Here is a 21205-nt window from a genome sequence, read left to right on the forward strand (position 1 = left end):
AATTGACAATCTTTAGCAGGACTGCGCTGACCCAAAAATCTATGCCAAAATGCAATGCAACACAACAGCAACATGTAATGTTGCAGCAGCATTAATATTAATTAAATAAACGTTAATTCAGCGCATTAATGCGTAATAAATAATGCTCTTTTGAGCTGAAATTAATGCATAAAACGCTACTTATCGCCGCCGCCACGCACTTATCTGTGTCAACACAGAGTGCCACAAGATGTGGCAAGGGGGTGGAAGTGCGGCAGTGGGAAAGAGGGGGTGCAGGGTGAGGGTGAGCAGAGCTGCAGCAGCGGCCATCGCGCCTGACAAACATATTGTCAATAGCCTATAGATCCGCATGCACAATAAGAAATGAGGAATATCAATAGTAGCAATATATAAAAAATTATAATAAAATTAAGAATCTATTACATTAAAAATATCTATTATAAAAAAATTAAATTAATCTATAGTTGCAGGATTGAAGTTTTCAAAGCATATTTTTGATTTCTAAACCGTTTCTGTGACACTGACAATCCAAATTTCCTTGACATAGGTTTTGAAAGCAAACCAACTAGGCTTTTTTCCCACTGCACCTGGCTGGCCCACAGCGATGGAGTCATGGAGTCGGATCGAAGTTGGAGCTGGAATCGACGATGTCGTTGGCGCGTTGCAATTACATGTCTGTGACAAGAATTTTAAATGAAAATCGCTGCGTAGTGCGCTGGACAAATGATTCAAACTTTCGCGTTACGTGTGGAAAATGTTTAAAACTGAGCTGGGGCCACAGACCGAGCTGCGATCTCAATGGAGGCGCCATGCCAGGATTGGAGCTTTGCTTTTTTGTCCGCTTTGCATGCCCAATGGCAATGGCAAGGAGTCGCCAATGGAGCGCAGTCGATTCGCTGGCGACGCATGAAATTAGAAAGGCATTATTGCAAATCTCTCGCTTTATTTATCAGCAATTTGTCAGCAAGTGTGCCGCGGCTCAGATTAAAGTGCCAGCCGCCTGTCTGTCCACCTGTCCATCTGACCGCCGATTCCGTCCGCGACTTTCTAATGCAATTCACCTGACACACGCACAAATCGCCGCAGGACTGGCCAGGTGGAGAAGGTCCGGTCGCGTCCCGATCCCAATGGGGTCAAGTGCGTCCGCCAGTGAATTCCATCATCGATTAGCGCAAGTTCAAAGGAGGCAACCAACTAAAGTTAGGATAATACTTACAAATCACCCAATTATAAAAAGTTTTAACTTCAAATGGAATATTTAATATTTAAGCACATTTAAGATAATAAAAGACATATGTTAATTAGGGTATTTCTTGGAAAACAATTGAACTTTAGCTTTTGAAACAAAATAATAAAAACAAATCTTAGTACTATGCTAAACTTATTTCCTTAAATGGTTATGACAATGTTTTTCTTTAAAAAACATGTTGTACTAATCCAACAACTTCAAGTAAGAGCAGCCGAATGAAATATTGACATAGGCAGGTCGAACTGCGTTGCACAAGTCCTGTTTTTCTGCATTAGATGCAGTGCCTCCAGTTCCCCGGTCCCAAGCCACATAACTCAGTTGAGCTCTCGAAGCGCCCTTCGCGCAGTTAACAAATAACATCAACTTATTAAATAAAGTTTCAATTCGGTTTCGGCGAGAGGAGCCGCAGCTACCGTGCTGGGTTCGCCAAAGGAGCAACGTAGGAACCATGGCGATGGTACAAGGGACGCAGGGTAGCCAGGGAACCCAGGGATCTGCAATAAATCATCACATCGGCGGGAAATGGAGGGGAGGGGAGCGGGCATAGTGGCCATGGGTAACAGACGGTAACTGCGGCCAAGTTATGTGGCTTCATTGTGGACAGAATGAGCGCTTTTAAGCAGACAATTGCAGCCTGGGGCGCAGCCACAACAGGTAGGAGAACCAGCAGAGTGGCATGTTCCCGGTGATAGGGGATGTGGTGGTAGTGGTAGTGGCAGAGGCGGAGGCGGAGGCGGAGGCGGTGGCCTTTCCGAGGCAACGGAGTGGGGCAAAACACTCTCGCCCGGCGCACAGTGCCTCCCACTACCCCTTGCTATTGTGGCAACTCCCGTTCCCGTCCTTGTCCACTACACATTTTCGTAGGCCGTACTGCGGGCATAAATCATTCGGGCCTCTCGAGCTGAGGCTGCTCCTGCTCCAATGCACTCAGAGAAATATACTAGTAAGTAAGTATAATAAGTACAATGATAATATATAGAGATGCAGGATATTGATCTACATATATACTGAATATCTCCAAAAGCTTTTTCATCAGTTACTTAAACATGGTTAATACCAAACTAGTATCACATATTTTTCAGTGTACCATCTCCCCGCTCTTCAATCGAAATCACCCATAGCCACCGACTTGCAATATGAGTTAATTTTTGCAGGCCGGGCTCAGTAAGGAGTTTTGCGTATTTGTCAACTGCAAATTACAGCGTTTTTATGCCTATTTCCCACACAAAAAGGCTCCTTGGCCTGCCATCTATCGTTGCATGTGGGTGGATGTTTTGCAAATTTATGGCTAGCTGGCATTATAAATTTTCTATTAACCCGAACGCAGGAATGGCCCAAACCAAGCCATGTAAACTAACCAGCGGCAGCTCGATTCGTGAGCAGAGATTTGCATTGAATACCGGCGGGCAGCGTCGGAAAGTGCGTTGATGGGGCATTATCTGTTTAAGGCTTTAATTTTATTTCGATTGCCAAAAATGTACGCAAAATAAGTGCTGGTGGAGCGCCTTCTATGGATTATGGGTCCTCCTCCAGCACTTCGAGAGTCGCATGGTGGAGTACCGCTTTGCATCCAATTGACTTGAAAGGAGCCTGCATCTCATTGAACCCGACAAATTGGTCATAATTTCAGCCAACTAATCCCAATAAACATGGCCCAAACATTGTGCCACATGACATTAAGCTGCCAGCCAGTGGCCATTGGCCATTGGCGACTTACGTTGCCTGTGCCAGTGAGCCAGGTAAGTAGCCAACTAATAAAATGCCATTTATCTGGCCATCGATCGGGCAGGTGGATTGGCTAGCTGAAACTCCTGCTAACTTGAAATCCGGAGAAATGGAAGTGCGCCCGGTTGCACAGAATGAACAGAAGTGCAATTCGAAAAACGGACCTGCGATTTATGCGACGAGTAAATGACGAGACAAAAGGTTAATCAGTTGCTCATCAAAGCGATTTACTCCCATGAAATTTGCCATATTCAAGATTCTGAAATTATTCGAGATTTGTAAATGAAAAAGAGAGAGGCTTAAAGTCATATTACTCAGCCATTATTAGTTAATTTCTCAATAGTATATTATATCTCATTTGTTAAAGGCACTTGCCGAACTGCTCCTGATTTGCATACATTCCTACCACACCGTGTAGTGGGAAAGTGAGTGGGAAAACCAAGATCCGAGAGTCCAAGAGTCGTGGAGTTGGCACACACACGCAGAGTCGTGGGTCATTCTCGGCTCAATCAACGGGTTTCTGATTGGTTTCACACGCTGCCCCTTATCGATGAGTCCGACGGGCACTGTGTGTGCGTATCCGCCAGATACGAGATACTTCGACTCCGGCATGGGCACGAACTTTAAACTCTTGCTGGGTAAATAGTAATTTTTCAATTGTGCACACACACACACACACATGTGTGTACTCCTTCGCACTTCGAAATCGATTGCGTCACAATGCAAAACGCTTATCGCTGCAGTTGGAGTGCGAGTATCTTGTGGATACGAGTATCGCCCGGTTATCTTCAGTGGGTGTAATTTTCTCACGGTTCTGTTTCTGTTTCGGTTGCTCGGACCTCTGCTCGAATTGAATTGCGTTTGCACATTTGCCTTTTCGTGTGTGTGTGTGTTTTCTTTTTTATGGCCACTCTGCTCTGCCTTTTTGCCAACACACTTTTTTGTGGGTGATTGCGATTACGACGCTCGAGAGGAGGAAGAGCTCTCATTTGTGGAGTTCCAGCACCTGGATAAATATCTTATCTGGCCATGGGTTAAGTTTCCCTCGCTGCGAAGCGAAGCGCTTCGCCTTTCAGCGCCTCATATCACATATTAATTTGATTTCAGCTCTCGCCGCTCAAGTAGCGTGGGAAAGCTCGTCGCCCGGGGCGTTTCAAATGCGAATTGCTGTTCTGCCCGATCGCCAAAACACCGCTATCAAGTGCTGAATTGTTTGTCCCCCGCAAAAAGATAAAGAAAAGCAGTCAACCACCAACGCCGCAAATCTAGGCGATGGGAAAAGTCAACAGGCCCAAGGTTGCGTCGATCCGAGGACCTAATTTAGGTCAAAGTATTGGAAAGTTCTCAGGAGGCGTCTCAAGAACATGACAATTGAAATATATTGGAGCTCAGATTTCTCATTGATTCTCAGATTTTAATGAATCACTGTATGTTATTTATTTAATTATGTTGTTGTGCTTATAGTACTTATAAGAACCACCACAAAACTTAAACCAGAGCTCCTAAATGTTATGCACTGCAAATGATTGCTATTATATCAAAAGTATTATACCTAAGCCAAGAAATAAAATATTTAAAAAATAAAAAATCTTTTTGTAACATTTTCTTAATTCCGAAGTTCTGATTAGTGTTTTAATAGCAAACTGCATCGTGATTGTTTATGGAAAGGTCCAATATGCATATCAATATGTGCCCAAAAGTATGCAACCTTTTCTTACAATTTCGTTATATTGCAAACTTATCATAAACGACCTTGATTAAATATTACAAAATCTGCCCGACATAATCCCACCCATTTAAATGTTGCATTGCAAAAGGTAACCCAGTAAGGTAATCAAAGTTGGTTGTTTCAAAAAGTTTTATTATTTTTTTTAATGCCATTTTTTTGCTGCCCCTTTAAAGGTGGCAGCGGATCTTTGTGTAATTGGTAATATGTCATGATTATTGAATTAGGGCGTCGATAATGTACAGAGTAAATCAATGATAAAACAAAATAATTGAAGAACGAAAACAAACTTGCGCTGCGTCCGTCTGTCTTGGCTTAGTTCGAGCAGGAACTAATTACGACTAAGTTGTTGTCAAAATCACTACGATACAAAATCACTTCTACAAGAATTCTCTAAGTAACCTTAATGCCACGCCCCCTCGCACCAACGCAACTCCTCGGGGGCGTGGCACCGACTAAATCGAAATACTTTTGTTGTTTGATTGCTGATACCCCCTATGGGGTTAATGGATGTGGATATATATAGATATATATATATCAGGGATCGAAGCGGATCGAGTTGGATCGGTGGAGGGAAAGGACGGGGCGGGATAGGATAACCAGGGGGCGAGGCGGGAAGTTTCGGAGTCCTAGAAAACTTTGGTTAGCCCTAAAATTAGTTAAAAACTTAACTTAGACATCCCTGTGCTTAGAAGAGTTTCATTAAAGACTACGTTAAATTAAATTAGCTCAGTGACCGTTGCTGAACTCGGCGTGGAATTCGATGATGCTGACATAGGTTCCAGCCACGAAACCCACCACGCCGAACAGTATCAGTCCGGAGTTCTTCCACAGCCGCCAGTTGAAGCGCCCGTATCCGGGATCCTCATGGTACACGGCCAGCTCAATGGTCGCCGGAACGATCATGCCCAGCGTACTCAGGCACACCGCTCCAATTAGCGAGATGAAGGGTCCCAAGTTGGGCAGAGCCACTGCGATTCCGCAGCACAGGAGCTGGAAAGGAAAAGAGTTTCGGTTAGAAGGGTGAGTTCTCTTAACTTGAGATGAATTTTCAAAGCAGTTAGTCGCTTCAAATTCATATTTAAAATCTACTGAGAAAGTAGAAAGCCAAGAAGTTGTTCGATCAACTTACCACCAGAAAGACACGAAGTCCGTATTCACAGATGTTCTGCTTCTCCGGCCGGATCTTGTGCTCCAGACCCTTCCACAAAATCGTGACGGGCACGTAGAACTGCAGGGTGAAGGTGAAGAAGATGGCGATGGCAATCATCAACTTGACGGATTGGGCCAACCTGGAAAACAAATGAAAGAGGAGTAAATACCCTCGATCTTCTTATAAGGAATAGTAAGAAACCTACTTATCATCCAGGGGCAGATTCAGCGTAATGCTGGCCTCGGTGGCCGAGCCGTACTTCAGGAAGCCAAAGAATCCAACCAGGGTGTAGAGGGCAATCACCAGACCCATGCCGAAGTTCAGTACAGATGGGCAACCGATGAAGTGGCTGGGGTTCTTCATGTCGTTCTCCAGGGACATAACTACACCGATGCCCTCCAGCGCAAAGATCACGGTGCCGAAGAACAACGGCCATTCGGTTACACTCACAATTCCAGGACGTTCCACGGGTGCAGGAAGATCGGAGAACATATAGATGAAGGTGATCACGATGCCCACGAACATCAGGATGTTGGCTAACATCGAGAAGGGCGTGAGGAACTTCAGGTTTCGTATCAGGCACATGAAGATCAGCGGTGCCGACACGATCATGATCCAAACTCTAATGCCCAGAACCGTTTCCATATACACCCGCACGACCTGCTCCACATTGTTGGCCACGAACACGAGATAGATGCAGCAGCAGCCCAGCAAATCGATTACCAGAAACGTATTGACCATGAACCGGATGAAGCGTGACCAGCGGTTCAGGGCAGGTGGTCCGTCGAGGAAGGCCTGTTCCGCCACATCGGCGAATCCCATCATCGGGATTTTGCGACGGCGGCACAGGATGTGGGCGCATTTGACCAGGATGTGAACGCAGTAGGTGCACAAGGTGCCCACCGCGAAGGTGGCCACCAATCCGAACCACAATCCAGCGTGGGAGAAGGCCATTGGCATGGCCAATATCCCGGAGCCCAGCGATCCCTTTAGCAAGTGTACAAATGTCTCGAGATCCCTGGAAAAATTGTAATTAATTAGTTTGGGATCTTATTAAAATAATAATCTACTTTCAAGACTTCCGTACTAAGACCAAATATAGAAACACAACTTTATCCTATATGTATGTATAATAATTTGTTTTTGTTTATTTATATAACTACTCCACCTAACGTCAATATATGGACTAGCTAGATAGTTAGTGAAATAGGTATATACAAAAAGTATATGCTTTTATTATCTAAAATCAGAGTTCTCGACATATACTGAAATAAAAATAGATCACTTTTGCGTTGCCAAAAAAACTATTTCAATTAAATTATTGGATGCATGATGGCGTGATGCACTGCTGCACATCTGATTGTGGTGGAAATTAGGGATTTTCCCGCAAGCCACGTCAATGACGTAGTTATCCACTTAATCACTCATCTGTATACTTTGAAGTATATCGCACCGAATATTTCTGTATATTTTGGTAAATAATTATTCTAGTGAGCTGTTGAAAAACTGCAGTTCACAATTCTCGGCATTTTCCTCTCACGCAATTTCGAAATGCAAGGCCTGGCGGATGCGTTTTTCTCTATCAGATGAAAAATCGGAGGGCGGAAGGCTGGGTGGATTCCTCATTCCACTTGCTAAACGAGTCGAGCAAAACATTTGTCGGCGCTTTCGTTTTATTAGCTCGTTCGCCCGAGATTTTCATCTGCGATTTTACTTATTTTTAGTTTGGAAAAAGTAGTTTGCCAAAAACGTCCAAGGCCAATGTCAATACAGTTGCATTTCCGTTCTTTTCGCTTTAGATCGATGCTAAGTCAAAGTCATTAGATCGGTTAAAGGTCAATGACGCGAATGGTGGTTTATAATTAAGGGAATTAGTCATTGAGCGTTTAACGACTTGGATCAGCTGCTAATCGGGGGTGCCAACAAAAGTTGTGTACGTTAAGGTTTTGAATACTAAGTAAGGCATGATATTACAGCATATGTTTTAGGTGCCAGCAAAAATCGCTTAGCAAAGTATGTTTCTTGCTCGCATGTTAAATTAAACCTCTTAAAAACTGTTAAAAATTTAAGTAATATTTTAAACAATTACAAGAATATTTAACAGACAGATTACAAAGTCAGGAATTTTCTTCTATATATCCCCTTTTAATTTAAATAGTACTTACGATGTGGGATGCTCCACCTTGCGGTGCTCGAACGGATTGTAGTTGCCATCCTCGGAGTCGTCGCCTTTTTTCCGAGAGATTACCAACGGAAGCGTCGATCCTGCCGCCTGCTGGACGGGTACGTCGGCCATGTCCGAACGGATGAACCTATCAGAGGAGGAGTACATTTCAAACATGGTCGTGGAGGACTCGTTGTCGATGTTCTTGTACATCGCGATCGAGTTTCTATAGCCGTAACGCAATCGAAATCGGATTCAAAGACAACGTGGCCGATGGCTGTGGCATCGACCAGACGAATGAATCGATTCGTCCCGGCCGTAGAATCTCGATCTCTATGAGATCTACTCTCGTAAGAGTCGGAAATAAGAGGTGATACTCACTTGGATTGCCCGCCTTTGCCGCCTTTGGGCTTCTCGTTTTCTCCGTAGCCCGCAGTGACCGTCGGGATTTTCTGCAACGAGAGGAAAAGCGGCCAGAAGGAAAAGCCAAAAATGAGTACGGATCGTGAAAAGCGTATAGAAAAATCATAGAGAGCGAGCTGCCATTTTCGAACAGCAGCTAAAGTTATGTAAAAGCTCTTCGCAGCTGCAGTGCGCAAAAAGGAGGAACCAATGAATTGTGGCCCAAAAGCGGAAAGCAAAAAAAATACGCAAAAACAAGATCAATGAACAAGTTCAATGCAGTTTTATGACACAAACGAAATAAATAATCTATTGCTTTAACTACGGAATCAGATTTGTAACAGGTGGCGTATGTGCGATATTTAGGCTTTGGCTGATTTAGCACGGTTCGTTGACTTTGCCACCTGCTGGTCCAACGAGGTGGTCATGACGCCGGATCCGCTGGTGGCCACCGGTGGCGGTCCGCCTCGTTTCAAGGACATCTTCAGCTTATGGCGTGCCAGCGCAGCGCCCGAAAGATGCTGCTTCCGACCGGAACCGGAAATGGTGCCTGCGGAGCCACCAAAGCTGGAGAGGCTAAAACTCTGTCCCTTCTCCGTCAGCTGCTCGCGACGCGGCGGCAGCGGCGGCTTTCCAGCGGGGGCGTTCAGCTTGAGGTCTTCCAAGGTCAGGCTGGAGGGTGGACGTTCTTTTCCAGTTGGGCGGTGGGCAATGGGCGTCACTGGGTGTGTGTGTGTGTGTCCGAGTCGCGGGAGAAATCTCAGCGCGTGACTCGTGCAAATGGCGACAAGCAACTGAATCAAGGCGGCCAGCCAGCGATGCAATGACGGCGACAAACAAAACACCGCCCCATCGCCACACCACCGTCAAAAACAGCAAAACCCAACCAACCAACCCAACCAGCCACCCACCTTTCAGCGGATTCTCTCTATAAATGCTCTTGAGTGGGATCATACATTCGAGTATTACCAGACAGCTAGCAAGTTCACAATTTGCATTATTTTCCTTTAGTTTTTGGGTGCAGTCGCCGCATGACGTCACAGCATAATTAAATACCTCTCTCCCACACGTGACCGCAGTGCGAAAAATCGTGGAAATTCAGCGGGTCGAGGGTGTGAGAGTTTTTTGAATAAATTGTTTTTCAACGCTTTCAAAATAAAACGACCGCTGGGCAGCGTTGAGACTAATGAGGAAACTGCGAATTTGTGCAACAAATACGTGCTAAAAGGCACAAAAAATGAGCACAAAACAAAGCATTTGCTTAATTGTCCGCTTAATAGAAAACGCGATTTGACAAACGTTTTTTTACTTATTATAAATTTTTCAATTCAAATTTAATAGTGGCGCCACCTAGGGGATGTTAGCAGAGTTAAGGCTCTGGCTGTTAACTAGCAGACTGCTAACAGTAGAATGATAACATGACAACGGTTAACAGTAAACGGGTAACATAGTGACTTAAGATCAAAATGATAAATGTCAAATATAATGTAAAATGCATGTAAGTAATGTTGCAGAAGTAAAACAATTTCCGATTAAATAAATTATCATTTTTAATTTTCTGTAAATTTTCTCATTTAAGAGGAACTTTGAATGTTTCAATAATTTATATTCAAAGTCCAGAAAATAAAGCATCAATACCACCAGACTTTAACCACAAATGAATATTCAAAACATTTTGGGACTTTACTGCGCATTCATGCTTGATTGATTACCGCCCGCCGAGTCTTAAATTTGCCCAAACAAATTTTAAGAGACCGATTTGCCCACATTTGCTAACAATTTGTACATGCAGCCTCTTTCCGCTTCGAAAAACATTGAACCCATAATATTACTCGCAGAAAATCGAGTGCGCAAATGCAAAGGCAAACAAAAACGCGGTGTTTGGAATACGGAAAGTTCGAACTTGAAATAGATAGCAAAATAATTAGACAGCTGCAGTGCCAACTAATTGCGACAAAGCGCCATGCAGTCAGTCAGTTAGTCAATCATTCAATCGCGCACATTGTATTTTAAGTTAATGTTCAATTTATCTCAGTACAGACAGAAAAAAATGGAAATACAGGTGACCATCTGGGAAATTAAATAAATCTCAAATCTGCTGAATGATTTAGATATGCAAAAAATAAACAATTAATTATAAGCTTTTTGTTCAAATTAATAATTTGGTTTACTAAATCCTTGAATATCAAAGTTAACCATTTTTTCCATTGATAACGACAATTTAACAAATATAATAAATTAATAAATGCCCAATAAAATGCCAAATTTCAAATGAATGGTTTAAATTTGTAGAAATGGTATGTTTCAACGAAAAAGAAACTTTAAAATTTACTAGCTTAATTTACTAGATCTATTTTTTGACTGCATCGATAGTGGACCAAATTTGCTTATTGCGTTGCACTTTTTTATTGCATTCTAATATCGTGAGTTTAGCAAACTGCAGCAAAAATAAACAGAAACGTGTCGAAGGCAACAAAAAGGGTAAACATAGTTGGGAGTGGGGCATTTTTTTGGGGGGGTCAGTGGGCAAAAAAGGGAGGAGCCGCCCCAGAAGCACGACACGTGTCACTGCATCGACTCAAGTTCAGCAAAATGGAGTCAAGTGTAGTTAACATTGCAAAGTGTGTGACGAATGGGCGCAGAAATAAGGGGCGCTGAATTGATAATGAGCGATTGATAAGAGCACGGCGCGAAACAGAAGGCTTGCAAGCCCAATTTCTATTAGCACTATTCCTATATACTCAATTAATGATCTTAGAGACTGACTTTATTCGTCTTATGCTGTCTGAAATACATTTTTATTCAATGTCAAATATAACCGAAAGCAATATACACTCAAAGCGAGCGGGTTAATTATAAAATTCACCTTATTAGACGCCCATAAAGCCCCACCCACCCACAACTAGTTTCGCACGCAGAAAGATAATGCCCCCAAATACCAACAAATCGATTCGCTGCTTTGCATTGCCGCCCAACACGAAATAGTTATCTCTTCCAATTAGCCACAGACAAATAATGCAATCATGAATGTTTGGCTTATTTAATAATAGATAATAGTGATTTCTGGAACTGCGCAAAACACTTGTGTCACCTGAAAAGTTTGTATGCTGAAAAAAAAAATTAAAAAAAAAAAAATACCAAAGTGCATCAGTCACTGTCATTCAGCAAAAAAATCGCTTAATTTACGGCAGGTATTTCCCGATTTCCACGCTTCTAACAGCCGATAACGATATGGTTGGGAAGCCTATTAATTAGGCTCTTCTTATCTGGCCGAGAATCTCAGCGGCACTTACAGCACTCGCGAATTCGCCGAGATTGGGTGACTAATCTGGCTAGGGTGACGCCTTCTTCCGGACATGACAACCTGTGGCATTTGAACCACCCTTCCCCACCTAATAACCCTTTCTTTCTACCTGTGCAACTGAGCCAAGAAAAAATGCCGCATTCTGAGGCGCACGGGCATTTCGTGTGCTTTCCTAATTAAAACTGTCAATTGGGAGGGATGTAATGGCGAATGTAGTAGCCCCCAACGAACTCCAAATGCGCTGCCCCAACCTGGCGTGCCATTGAACTTATGTAAGCGAAAAAAGTGGAAAAGTGGATGTGGAAAAAATGGAGAACAGAGCCGAAACAGAAACGGCAAAAGCAATAAAACGAAACTGAAAATGGCAAACGACAACAAATTGCAGTGGAAAATTTTTGTGTATATTTGTTAGCAAAATGTGAAGCACAAAAAAAAAATGCATTGTGCAGTATGCAGTTTGCAGTTTGTGGTATGCAAACTGCGAGAATTTAAGCGCTGAACTCGACATCACGGGGAATTCACGTGGCCGAGGGTTCAGTTCCCTTGAAAATGTCGCCAGATCTATTTATTCCCCCTCATTTCCTGCTAAATGGGTGAAACACCCCTTGATTGCAACCATGGCGCCTGCAATTTCCGATATTTGCCGATAAGAAACGGTATATGGGTCATGCTGCACGGATCTCAACGAATCACGAGTGCCCTACCAAGTTAGGTCGATCAGTCCCATGATCGCGATGGGGATACAAATGTCACTGGCGAATTAAATGCCTTGCGTTTCATGACATTTCCAATTTGCAAGTACAATCAGAAGATTGATTGCACGCTTTCGACTGACCGATAAATGCAAAATTAAATTAAGTTGGGCACTTTAAAAAGTATGCAAAGTTCAGAGAGAGGTTTTATTAGTTTCTATTTGGCTTTACATTTTACAGATGTAAAGATGTAGCAAATTAGAAATAGTAATAAATTTAATGACCCATTAAAGTAAAAGATACAAAAGATAAAAGATACAAATTGATTTTTAGCCTACAACACACATATATTATAAGAACGACTTTTATATGCAACTGAAATATAGGTTTTTGACATTTAAGCCTAACTTACAATATAACTGGTTATCTCAAATTTATGAAACATATTATGGAAATTTCTGGAAATATAGTATATAATTTCGGTCTTATCTAACCAAATATTTGATTATATAGTGATAACGAATTTCTATAAGCAACTATTTTTAGATGCCAATTCAGTTAGCCACTTCAGCAGTTACTTAACATTGCATTAGAGTTCGAAATCTATAATTATCATTCATTGCGAAATGTTCCTCTTGAAAGTTCCACATAGTTCTACAGTTTCAATTGATTCCAACGCCAATCCAGTTGGATCGGCACAATTACAGATCGATCCAAATAGCCCGTAGGTGTTCGTATCGAAATCGGATCAGACCAATCGGTTGTCGATTTTTGGAACAAAGCCCAGCGATTGTTATTACCTGAAATGTTCAGGTTTCGGTTCGGGTTTCAAGTGCAGTTCTGCCGCAAAATGCAAGTGGTGGGGTGACACGGAGCGGGCAGTTTTATGCTATATTGTATATAGAATGTATGGTTGTAGCTACAGAAGCTTACCCCTTCATTGCAGTGGAAAGTTACCGAGTGCGAAACTAAAAACCCAGAGCTCGAATCGGTGCCAAAACCAAAGTGTCAAATCAGCGAATTCCGCGCAGTGCGATTTTTTCAACTTTGGCGCTTGCGCAGCAGCCGAAAAAAAGAAATATTCCACGAACTCAAAATTCGCTGACACAATGTAGGTAGGGGCTATGTGTGTTCCAGTCATAACCGGTCGCCCGAATGCCCTACACTCAACGCAACAATGTCCATTGTTATTATGCCCAAGTCCCGGCACACATAAAAGTGCAGCTCGGCGAGTGGAAAATTCCACTGGGTGCCCTGAAAATAGGCAGCAACCGGAGGAACAACAACAACAGCAAATTGTTAGGAAAAGCGGGTGGAAAACTGTTTGGCCTGTTACTCATAACAACAACAACAACAACGATGGCGATAAATGAGCAAGGGGCCAAAAAGGAAAATACAAAGAAATGAAAAGGAGGAATCAACGAAATCATCCCCGAAATTAGACTTTAGTTTGTTATCAATCCAAACAAAACATTAGCCCACAAATTTGCATAAACAATCATTCAAATGTAAAGCGCGGCGAGCAACGATCGATCGATAAATAAACAAGGCATTAGTGGGTTAAGTCCCGGGACTTTTGAGCCAGGTGCGGGAGAAAAGGTGTCACATCACATGTCCGTGATAAAAGCCTTTATGCCAAATTAATCAACGGAAAGTTTCATAGTCTGCCGATGATATGCAAAAATCGAAATGCGCAAGAATCTAAGTGATTTAACTTAGGGGGGATTTTAATATTTAACGTGCTTAATGACAGGAAGTGGAAAATTTAAAATTCATATCATAATTTATCCTTTTGAGATCATTTAGACAGCTTGTTGGTAGAACTTAAAGTCTTGTTACAGTTCTAAAAAAGCAACGGGCAGGATAACAAAGGACCTTCTCTTCAACTTTCCAGAACATTCTATTATGCTTAAGTTATGTGTCCTGAACCCTCAAAATGCAAAACATAGATACACAGCTATTTATTTCATTTATAATCAGGAAGGACTCTTAACTTAAGAATTTAAAAGAATGGTTTATATACCAATTATAGGGAAAGAACAGAAGTTTACAAATGAATTGACCAATTTTAGGTAATTTCCGAAGTTAATCCCCAACCTATTTGATATTTAGAAGAATTACTTACAGTGTACTCGGTGGGCGCCAGCGGCGTCCGCGAGTCGCTCTTATGGAAACTCATATTGATGGTAATCCTTGATTAGCCGATATCTCTGCGGATGCAGGATGGGGCCGTTGGGGGTTAAGATCCTTGGGCGCGTAACGAGAGCACCGCTCGAAAATCGAGGCTGGCTTCCAAGCACTTATTACAGATACAAAACAGAATTGAATGACAGATTTAATAGCAATGATCGGGACACGTCTCAAAAGTGTGGTATTGGAGTTGGATTTGGATTTGAGTTTGAATTTGAGTATAGAAAATGCAATATTACTAATGCAACTTGCGAGAGAGACCGTGACCGCAACTGGTAATCAAATCGCCGATTTTTACTAGCTTCGAATTCGATCAATACTATTCTTTCCGGAGTTCAGAAGTTCCGACAATCAACCGCACGGTTTGACAAACAGAACAAGAATGCCAAACCTTAGCGCTATAGCGACGAGTAATACCCCCGATTCCCAGACCGATTTTCCCGAAGCACACGCTGAGCGAAAGAGAGAGAGTGAGGGAGTGGGAGAGAGAGAAAGAGCTCGGGAAAAAAGAGAGAGAGAGCACTCGTCCACGGGCATTTTCCGCTATAACGCTACCGCTGCCGATTTGAATCGAAGTTTCCCCCCCTGATTTCACTGATATATCACCACTTTGCAGTTTTCCTTGAGGACAGAAAAGGGAAATCTGGTGATTTTATGGCGCACAGGTCGGCTACAGAATCAGTTCCGGTCGAGTTATTAGGCGCGGACTTATAAGGCTCAAACATATACCTACATGCCATACATCACATGTGGCAACCGATAACGCGTATTAATTCTATGATAAAGCCGCAAAGGAAAAACGGCATAACTTCGAATTTAATGACTCATTTCAGAACTAAACCGATATTTATTAACGAAAAATGATTTGCTTATCAATGTTGAAATAATTGAAATAATAATTGGTGCCCAGCCAGCTTAACAAATACAACTGTACTTTTTGAATTACATATTATTAAATTCCAAACTATTTATAAACCTTTTTTGATATGCACAAAATGTTTTCTTTTTGCAATTTTTCATTAGGAGCATTTTATAAGCTTTCTAACAAAACCTGCCAAAAATGCAAATGGCGAGAAAAAGGAAGTATATTTTTCAGCGCTGCAATCTGGTGAATCGTGAATCAGTTTTCCTATGCAGATAAGAGCAGATAACCGATGGCCGGAAAAACTGGAATCGCTAATTAATTGGCGATGCGACAATTCCATGTGGACTGCCTCAATTGGGCGCCAATTGAAACGCGCGACCCCCACGAGAGTTTCGATAAATTATTTATTGGCTCCCGAAATTGATTGCCAAAAATAAGTGAACCAAGGGCTCAAGAACAGCCAGAAAGAAGTGTGGATCAGTCATTTGCTGAAATTAAAATCAATTTGATTTCTGCGTCGCATTTATTTATGGTAACTCGAAACGTGCGCCAACTGCATGTATGATATGTACTTCTCGTCTACGGTCGCTCCAGTCGAACTGAAACCAGTTCAAAGCGGTTGAATTCCTTGCGAATTATGGTCGTGGAAAATTTTGCAATATATCTGCAATTGTTTGAATCGCTTGTCGAATTCACTCAAACTTGACCGAGTTCTGGGCGAAATTCTATCTGGCGGCGGATTCGATTGAGTCCACCTTGGATTTCGGCTCAAGGCGAGCAGTGGCCTTGCACCTCGATGCGAAACATAATTGAGATGTGATTTATTCATGCGTCAATTGAGGTATTCCAATTAGAAAGCAACGTCGCATTTCTTAAGGGATTGTTTTCGTTTTATTCAAATTGTAACTGACAGGAGTATTGGTTGGGCGAAAATGGTTGCCTACTTTTAGGACCTCTAGAAAGTGGCGCCACCTTTCGTCTGCTTGCGAATCCGGTTCGCTCCTCAGCCACAACCACACAACAGGTGGCGCATATCTGCTTCTCCTGCTGCTGACATTGCTCATACGCCCCCTTAAACAAACTGAAATTAGCTCAAATCTTAGCTCGTTTTTCGAGCGAAAAAAAACACACCTTAATTTGTGCGACCTCTGCTGCCGATCACCACGGATTTAGCTACTTAACTTATAGAAAAACATATAAATAACAAGTGCAGCTTTCTCGGCAAATTCAGAATCAAGTCGTACTTGAGCGCTAATTTAAGCCAATCTGAATCTGTGGCCGTTGTCGGGCGTGTTATTTAAGCAATTTGCATATGCAAAACTCAAAACGCACCCTGAAATTGGATTACCAAACGGGTTACAGTCAAGACAAAGGTACATTGGCCATAATTATCTGAAATAAAATACACTATAAAAACGCAAGCAAAATGCAAGCTCGTTCGAAAGCGGAACGCGATGAAAAAATTGGGTATTACCTAAGCAGCGCACTCCTTCAATTGATATGCAAAGCACACACATACTCCATACAAAGCACACTCAGTTCATCACTCACAACGCGTACATCCTTGGTCCATTCACAAAAAAAACACTTGCGGCAAAAAACCCCCAATCAAGTCAGTTTATAATGCGATCAAGCTCAGGTTGTTGACTTTGAAGCCGACTCGCTGTCGATCCAGCAACAGTTGATGAAGATGCATCGCTGGCACAATTCTCACAGCACTTTGTATTTCACACATAATATTTTTCAAACGCTCACCTCTTGAGGATATAAATTTCCTTGATTTTAGGCACTAGTAATCATATGCAGCACAACCAACGCACTTAGTTTCCGACTTCAAACTAATTGCCTTGACTAATGCGAGCTACCAAGAAAGCAACTGACAGTGCCGAATGGATAACACCTCCCTATCTGGATGGGTGTATCCGCCAAAAAGATTGAAAAATCCCAGGGCCAGGGTACAAAGTATCCATCCACCTGTGCGCTCAATGACGCTATTATTTATTAACTCCAGTCTGCAGATAGAAAGATGTGAGGACCCGCTTCCGACTAAAAGTGCTAGCATGTTAATTTAATTAAAAATCCATGTATTCCCCGCCTGATTAGACCATGCAAAAATAGCCAATTGCCAGATAAAGCCAATAAGTAGCTGGAATAATTTTAGATATTTCTATAAATACAGGGCGCGCTAGAATCACCCCTTAGTGATTCATAGACCCCGCCTTTTAATCACAAATCCGCGAAGCTAACTACTTATTCAAAGCGCACCGAGCTGGGTAAGTGTATAGCCGATGTATAACAATGTGGCAGCCAGTTGGCTATCTCCACGCGCCTAACTAATGAGCACTTATGTCTAATTACACTTGCTGCCAATGTCGATTCTATCATTCTGCGCTGATCCGCTCCATAGACCAGTCACTCTTAGGTAACATTCACTTAATGACAGCCCATCCTAAACTACTATGTTCCAAGCCAAATCCGCAAGCAAACAGGGGAGCACCCACCCACCCGATAAGGCTGCCCTAATATCACCCGCCTTGTTTACACCCACCTAATTGCAATCTCAAGTGATATACGGTGGCAGTGCTGCAAATAAAAAACCCATTTCCTCTCTTATTCTAACATTTTACCAGCGAACCACTGAACTTGAAATGATATCCTGATTTGCTATGATTTATCATCTATCTGAGATTTGATTTGTGATTTACAAGCACGCTCGCAAGCGAATTTGGTTTTAATCGACACTAATCGGAGAATGATATCAATAAAAATATTATTGATGTGAGTGGTAAACACTTGTATAAAAATGAAACCAATAGGGATAGTTTTGAAAGCTAAAAATTAATCAATCAATCTTTTGAGCTGCATAACATTTTGAAGTGGGAGAGTTTAAAGTTTAATTTAAGCTAAGAATATTTGATTTAGTTTGCTTAAATAAGATAAATCAACTGTGCAGCTTATTTTGCTACATATAACCAATGACCATGACTTTTCCACTTAAGTTGCCACAATTGATTTCTGACTTATCCACGATTAGCACACGATTTCGAAAGAACATTTTGAATGACCGTAACCGAATTCCATAATAATCTGAATCCGAATCGATTGCGCCAATTGGGTAATCAGTTTGGAAACACACTCGGATATATAACGCTTACGAGGCACTTACAGTATCACAGGCTGTGCCCGATCCGCTAATCACGGCTAACGTCATTGTTTCAATAAAAACGGAATCGCGTACAATTAAATCGAGTATACGCCGCGTATGGCGACGGAGTTGTTTGTAGAGCGATTGGCGGACACAGAATAAAAGCGCGAATCTGGCCAGACATTCAATTTAAAACAAAAGTTAACAGTCGGACAGTGAGGCTCTATCTCGATCCCAAAGCTCTCGGAACTTGCTCGCAACAGCCCCGCCGATCTGCACCGATCTCCCCGTGAAACAATCGCACTTGGCAATGGCACTGGTTAAGCATGAGCATTAGCATTGAGTCAGTTGCTCGCCTGAACAGCTCGGGTTAAGAGGGGTTCAGGGGTTGGTGGGTGGGTGGAGTACTATGTTTAGACTCTTTTTTATTGCAATTCCATAGCCAGACAGCAGAACGTGAGAATCAACTGAACACCGGAGACAGACGACATATGTCGGCCGATAAAGATGTCAGCGATCTTGTAGGCCAGTGCACACGCAGTACTTGGATCGCTCTTATCGGCCAGATAAACCCAGCAGCATAAGGGGGAGTTCTATTGCGTTAACGCTTTTCAGCTGATGGCTGATAATACGGCTAAAAGCTTAGTGCTTATTTTTGGCCACTTAATGCGGCTTATACCGGAACCGTACGCAGACGCATTCTTGTTTATCTAGTTTGCTAGATTATATTTTTGAAAAAATGAAAGAAATAGTTAAATGGAGAATGCAATTTATATTATGAGCTTTATACATCTATGAGTTTAATAATAAATTACAAAGCAGAAGTAAACATCACGAACAGCAATATATGTATTTTTCTCTTAATATTTTATATAATTGATCTTGAAGATATTTTGTTAAGGCCACGTTGAAGATATATGGCCTAAAGCTATGTGAAACTTGAAGCCACACTTACGTTCTCTGGCGTCGACATGGCAGTTTGCGGATTTGTCGAGGAAACCGGCAGACCTTGCACCTTAAACCACCACCACGACGAACCTTTCACCCTGGCTAAGTCGGGACCAACTGAACCGATCGCATCCACGGATTATCCCATGGTAAGCTCTTTTCACGCAGCACTGGAAACTGTGTCACCCTCAATTCGAACTTCCTTCACCGGGGCAAACGAGCTGCTGAGCCGAGCTATAATGCCAACCCCAATATAATAATAATAATAATAAATCAGCACTCATCAGTGGCGCAGAGAGGTGTCCCAAATGGGATTATGGGATTCGCTCTTTGGTGCGCAATTCTTCGTGATTAAGCCAACGCATAGTGCCTAAAACTGTTTAGAGCCGCAAATTGAGAATAACAAAGCAATTTTTCAATTGAGCTGCCACAAATTTACACGCCGCTGCGATCCGTGATATATGGGTGGGCACAGTATGCCATATTCCAATCTGAAAGTAAAAGTCGGGGAAATTGGCGAGGCCAAAGGGCAGTCGACCACCTGACCCATTCGAGGGTGACATCGGCTCAACAGGGAAATGGAATTGTGATGTGATGGTCAATGATGAAGTGGCTGAAGTGGAGAGGAGATCTCTCTGGACCCGCGGCACGTGTTCTTTGTTGAGTGACACCAAGCGGGGCAGCGCAAGTTCAGGGCGAAATCAATTTTCCCTTGCCCGTATTATGTGATTGTTACCCCTGGTGATGCTGTGCAATGCACTGAAAAAAAATTATATGCCTTAACATAATTTTTAAGAATTTATTCTTAAGCAAACAATGTAGTGCATGAAAAGTGCAGCAAAACTATATGTTCCATTGTTTTTTACTTAAGAGGAATATATAATATAAACATATAAGAAGATTCCTATACAATAAAGCATAAACACATAAATTTGAGCCCCAAATCATAAACTAATACATAAGATTGACATTATTTACCCCTAAAAAATGGTAACAATAAAAGCTTCTATAAAATACTTCCAGCTTAGCAAGATTTTTTATCACAATTGCGCAATTATAATATTTAAATAAGGTGCGTGTATAATTTTGACTCCCACTGTAAGCGTCAATATTCAACAAATTAAATATAATTTCAGTCAAACAGAGTGCTCTTGTTTATTTCGTGTATTTTTACACCTAATCAGATGAATTTCGCATGCAATTATCACACCGCATCGCTATATTTATCCACAAATGCGTTTGCCTTGCCTGGCCAGATTGGAAATATGTCATTTTCATAATGATGGCTAAATACTAATGCTTAAATCTAAAAGCTTTTTTTCAATCAAATTAGCGTTTTCACCTCGAAGCCATCGAAAACATCGAAAACGTCATGGGAGATTTTCCTTGGTCATATCAAAATCAATGCTCGGCCATATAACTCATATTTTATGGCTATTTAGGTGCGAATTGCCAGCAATTCGGCTCGAAAATTAACACCAAAATTAACTAAATTGCCGCTATCCATTGATCGAAATTAGTTAACCAACAATCTGTTAACCATTAGAGTGGATTCTCCAACGTCATTCGAAAGAAGAAATGCTGAAACCCAATCGGCAAACGGCCAACCAGATTACCTCTGACTTAGCCGAGCGTCATAGCC

At 42.1% G+C, this 21205-nt stretch overlaps 1 protein-coding gene across 3 annotated transcripts; it reads right to left on the reverse strand.

Annotated features, from left to right (window-relative positions):
• Positions 1-4818: 4818 nt before the first annotated feature.
• Positions 4819-19721, reverse strand: LOC6737600 (proton-coupled amino acid transporter-like protein CG1139). Of its 3 annotated transcripts, none has more exons than XM_016169789.3 (6): positions 19571-19721; positions 8399-8469; positions 8019-8165; positions 6059-6871; positions 5833-5992; positions 4819-5693 (listed from the first exon to the last, which is right to left on the reverse strand). In XM_016169789.3, the coding sequence occupies exons 1-6, from the start codon at positions 19586-19588 to the stop codon at positions 5430-5432; spliced, it is 1473 nt and encodes a 490-aa protein (XP_016031384.1). In that variant the 5' UTR covers positions 19589-19721; the 3' UTR covers positions 4819-5429. The 3 variants fall into 3 exon arrangements, with proteins under 3 accessions (XP_016031384.1, XP_016031385.1, XP_002084432.1); XM_016169790.3 differs by lacking the exon at positions 19571-19721 and adding an exon at positions 18637-18769; XM_002084396.4 differs by lacking the exon at positions 19571-19721 and adding an exon at positions 14541-15002.
• Positions 19722-21205: the final 1484 nt, after the last annotated feature.

The sequence above is a fragment of the Drosophila simulans genome, chromosome 3L (assembly GCF_016746395.2).
Source record: "Drosophila simulans strain w501 chromosome 3L, Prin_Dsim_3.1, whole genome shotgun sequence".
NCBI classification, from domain to species: Eukaryota; Metazoa; Arthropoda; class Insecta; order Diptera; family Drosophilidae; genus Drosophila; species Drosophila simulans.

Bases quoted from the DNA above. Each gene is read 5' to 3' on its own strand.
- LOC6737600 (XM_002084396.4), bottom strand. From the start codon at position 14,594: ATGAGTTTCCATAAGAGCGACTCGCGGACGCCGCTGGCGCCCACCGAG. The intron at 8,470-14,540 runs GTAAGTAATTCT...CTCTCGTTGCAG, and splicing joins TGGCGCCCACCGAGTACACT to AAAATCCCGACGGTCACTGC. The intron at 5,694-5,832 runs GTAAGTTGATCG...TTTCCTTTCCAG, and splicing joins GACTTCGTGTCTTTCTGGTG to CTCCTGTGCTGCGGAATCGC.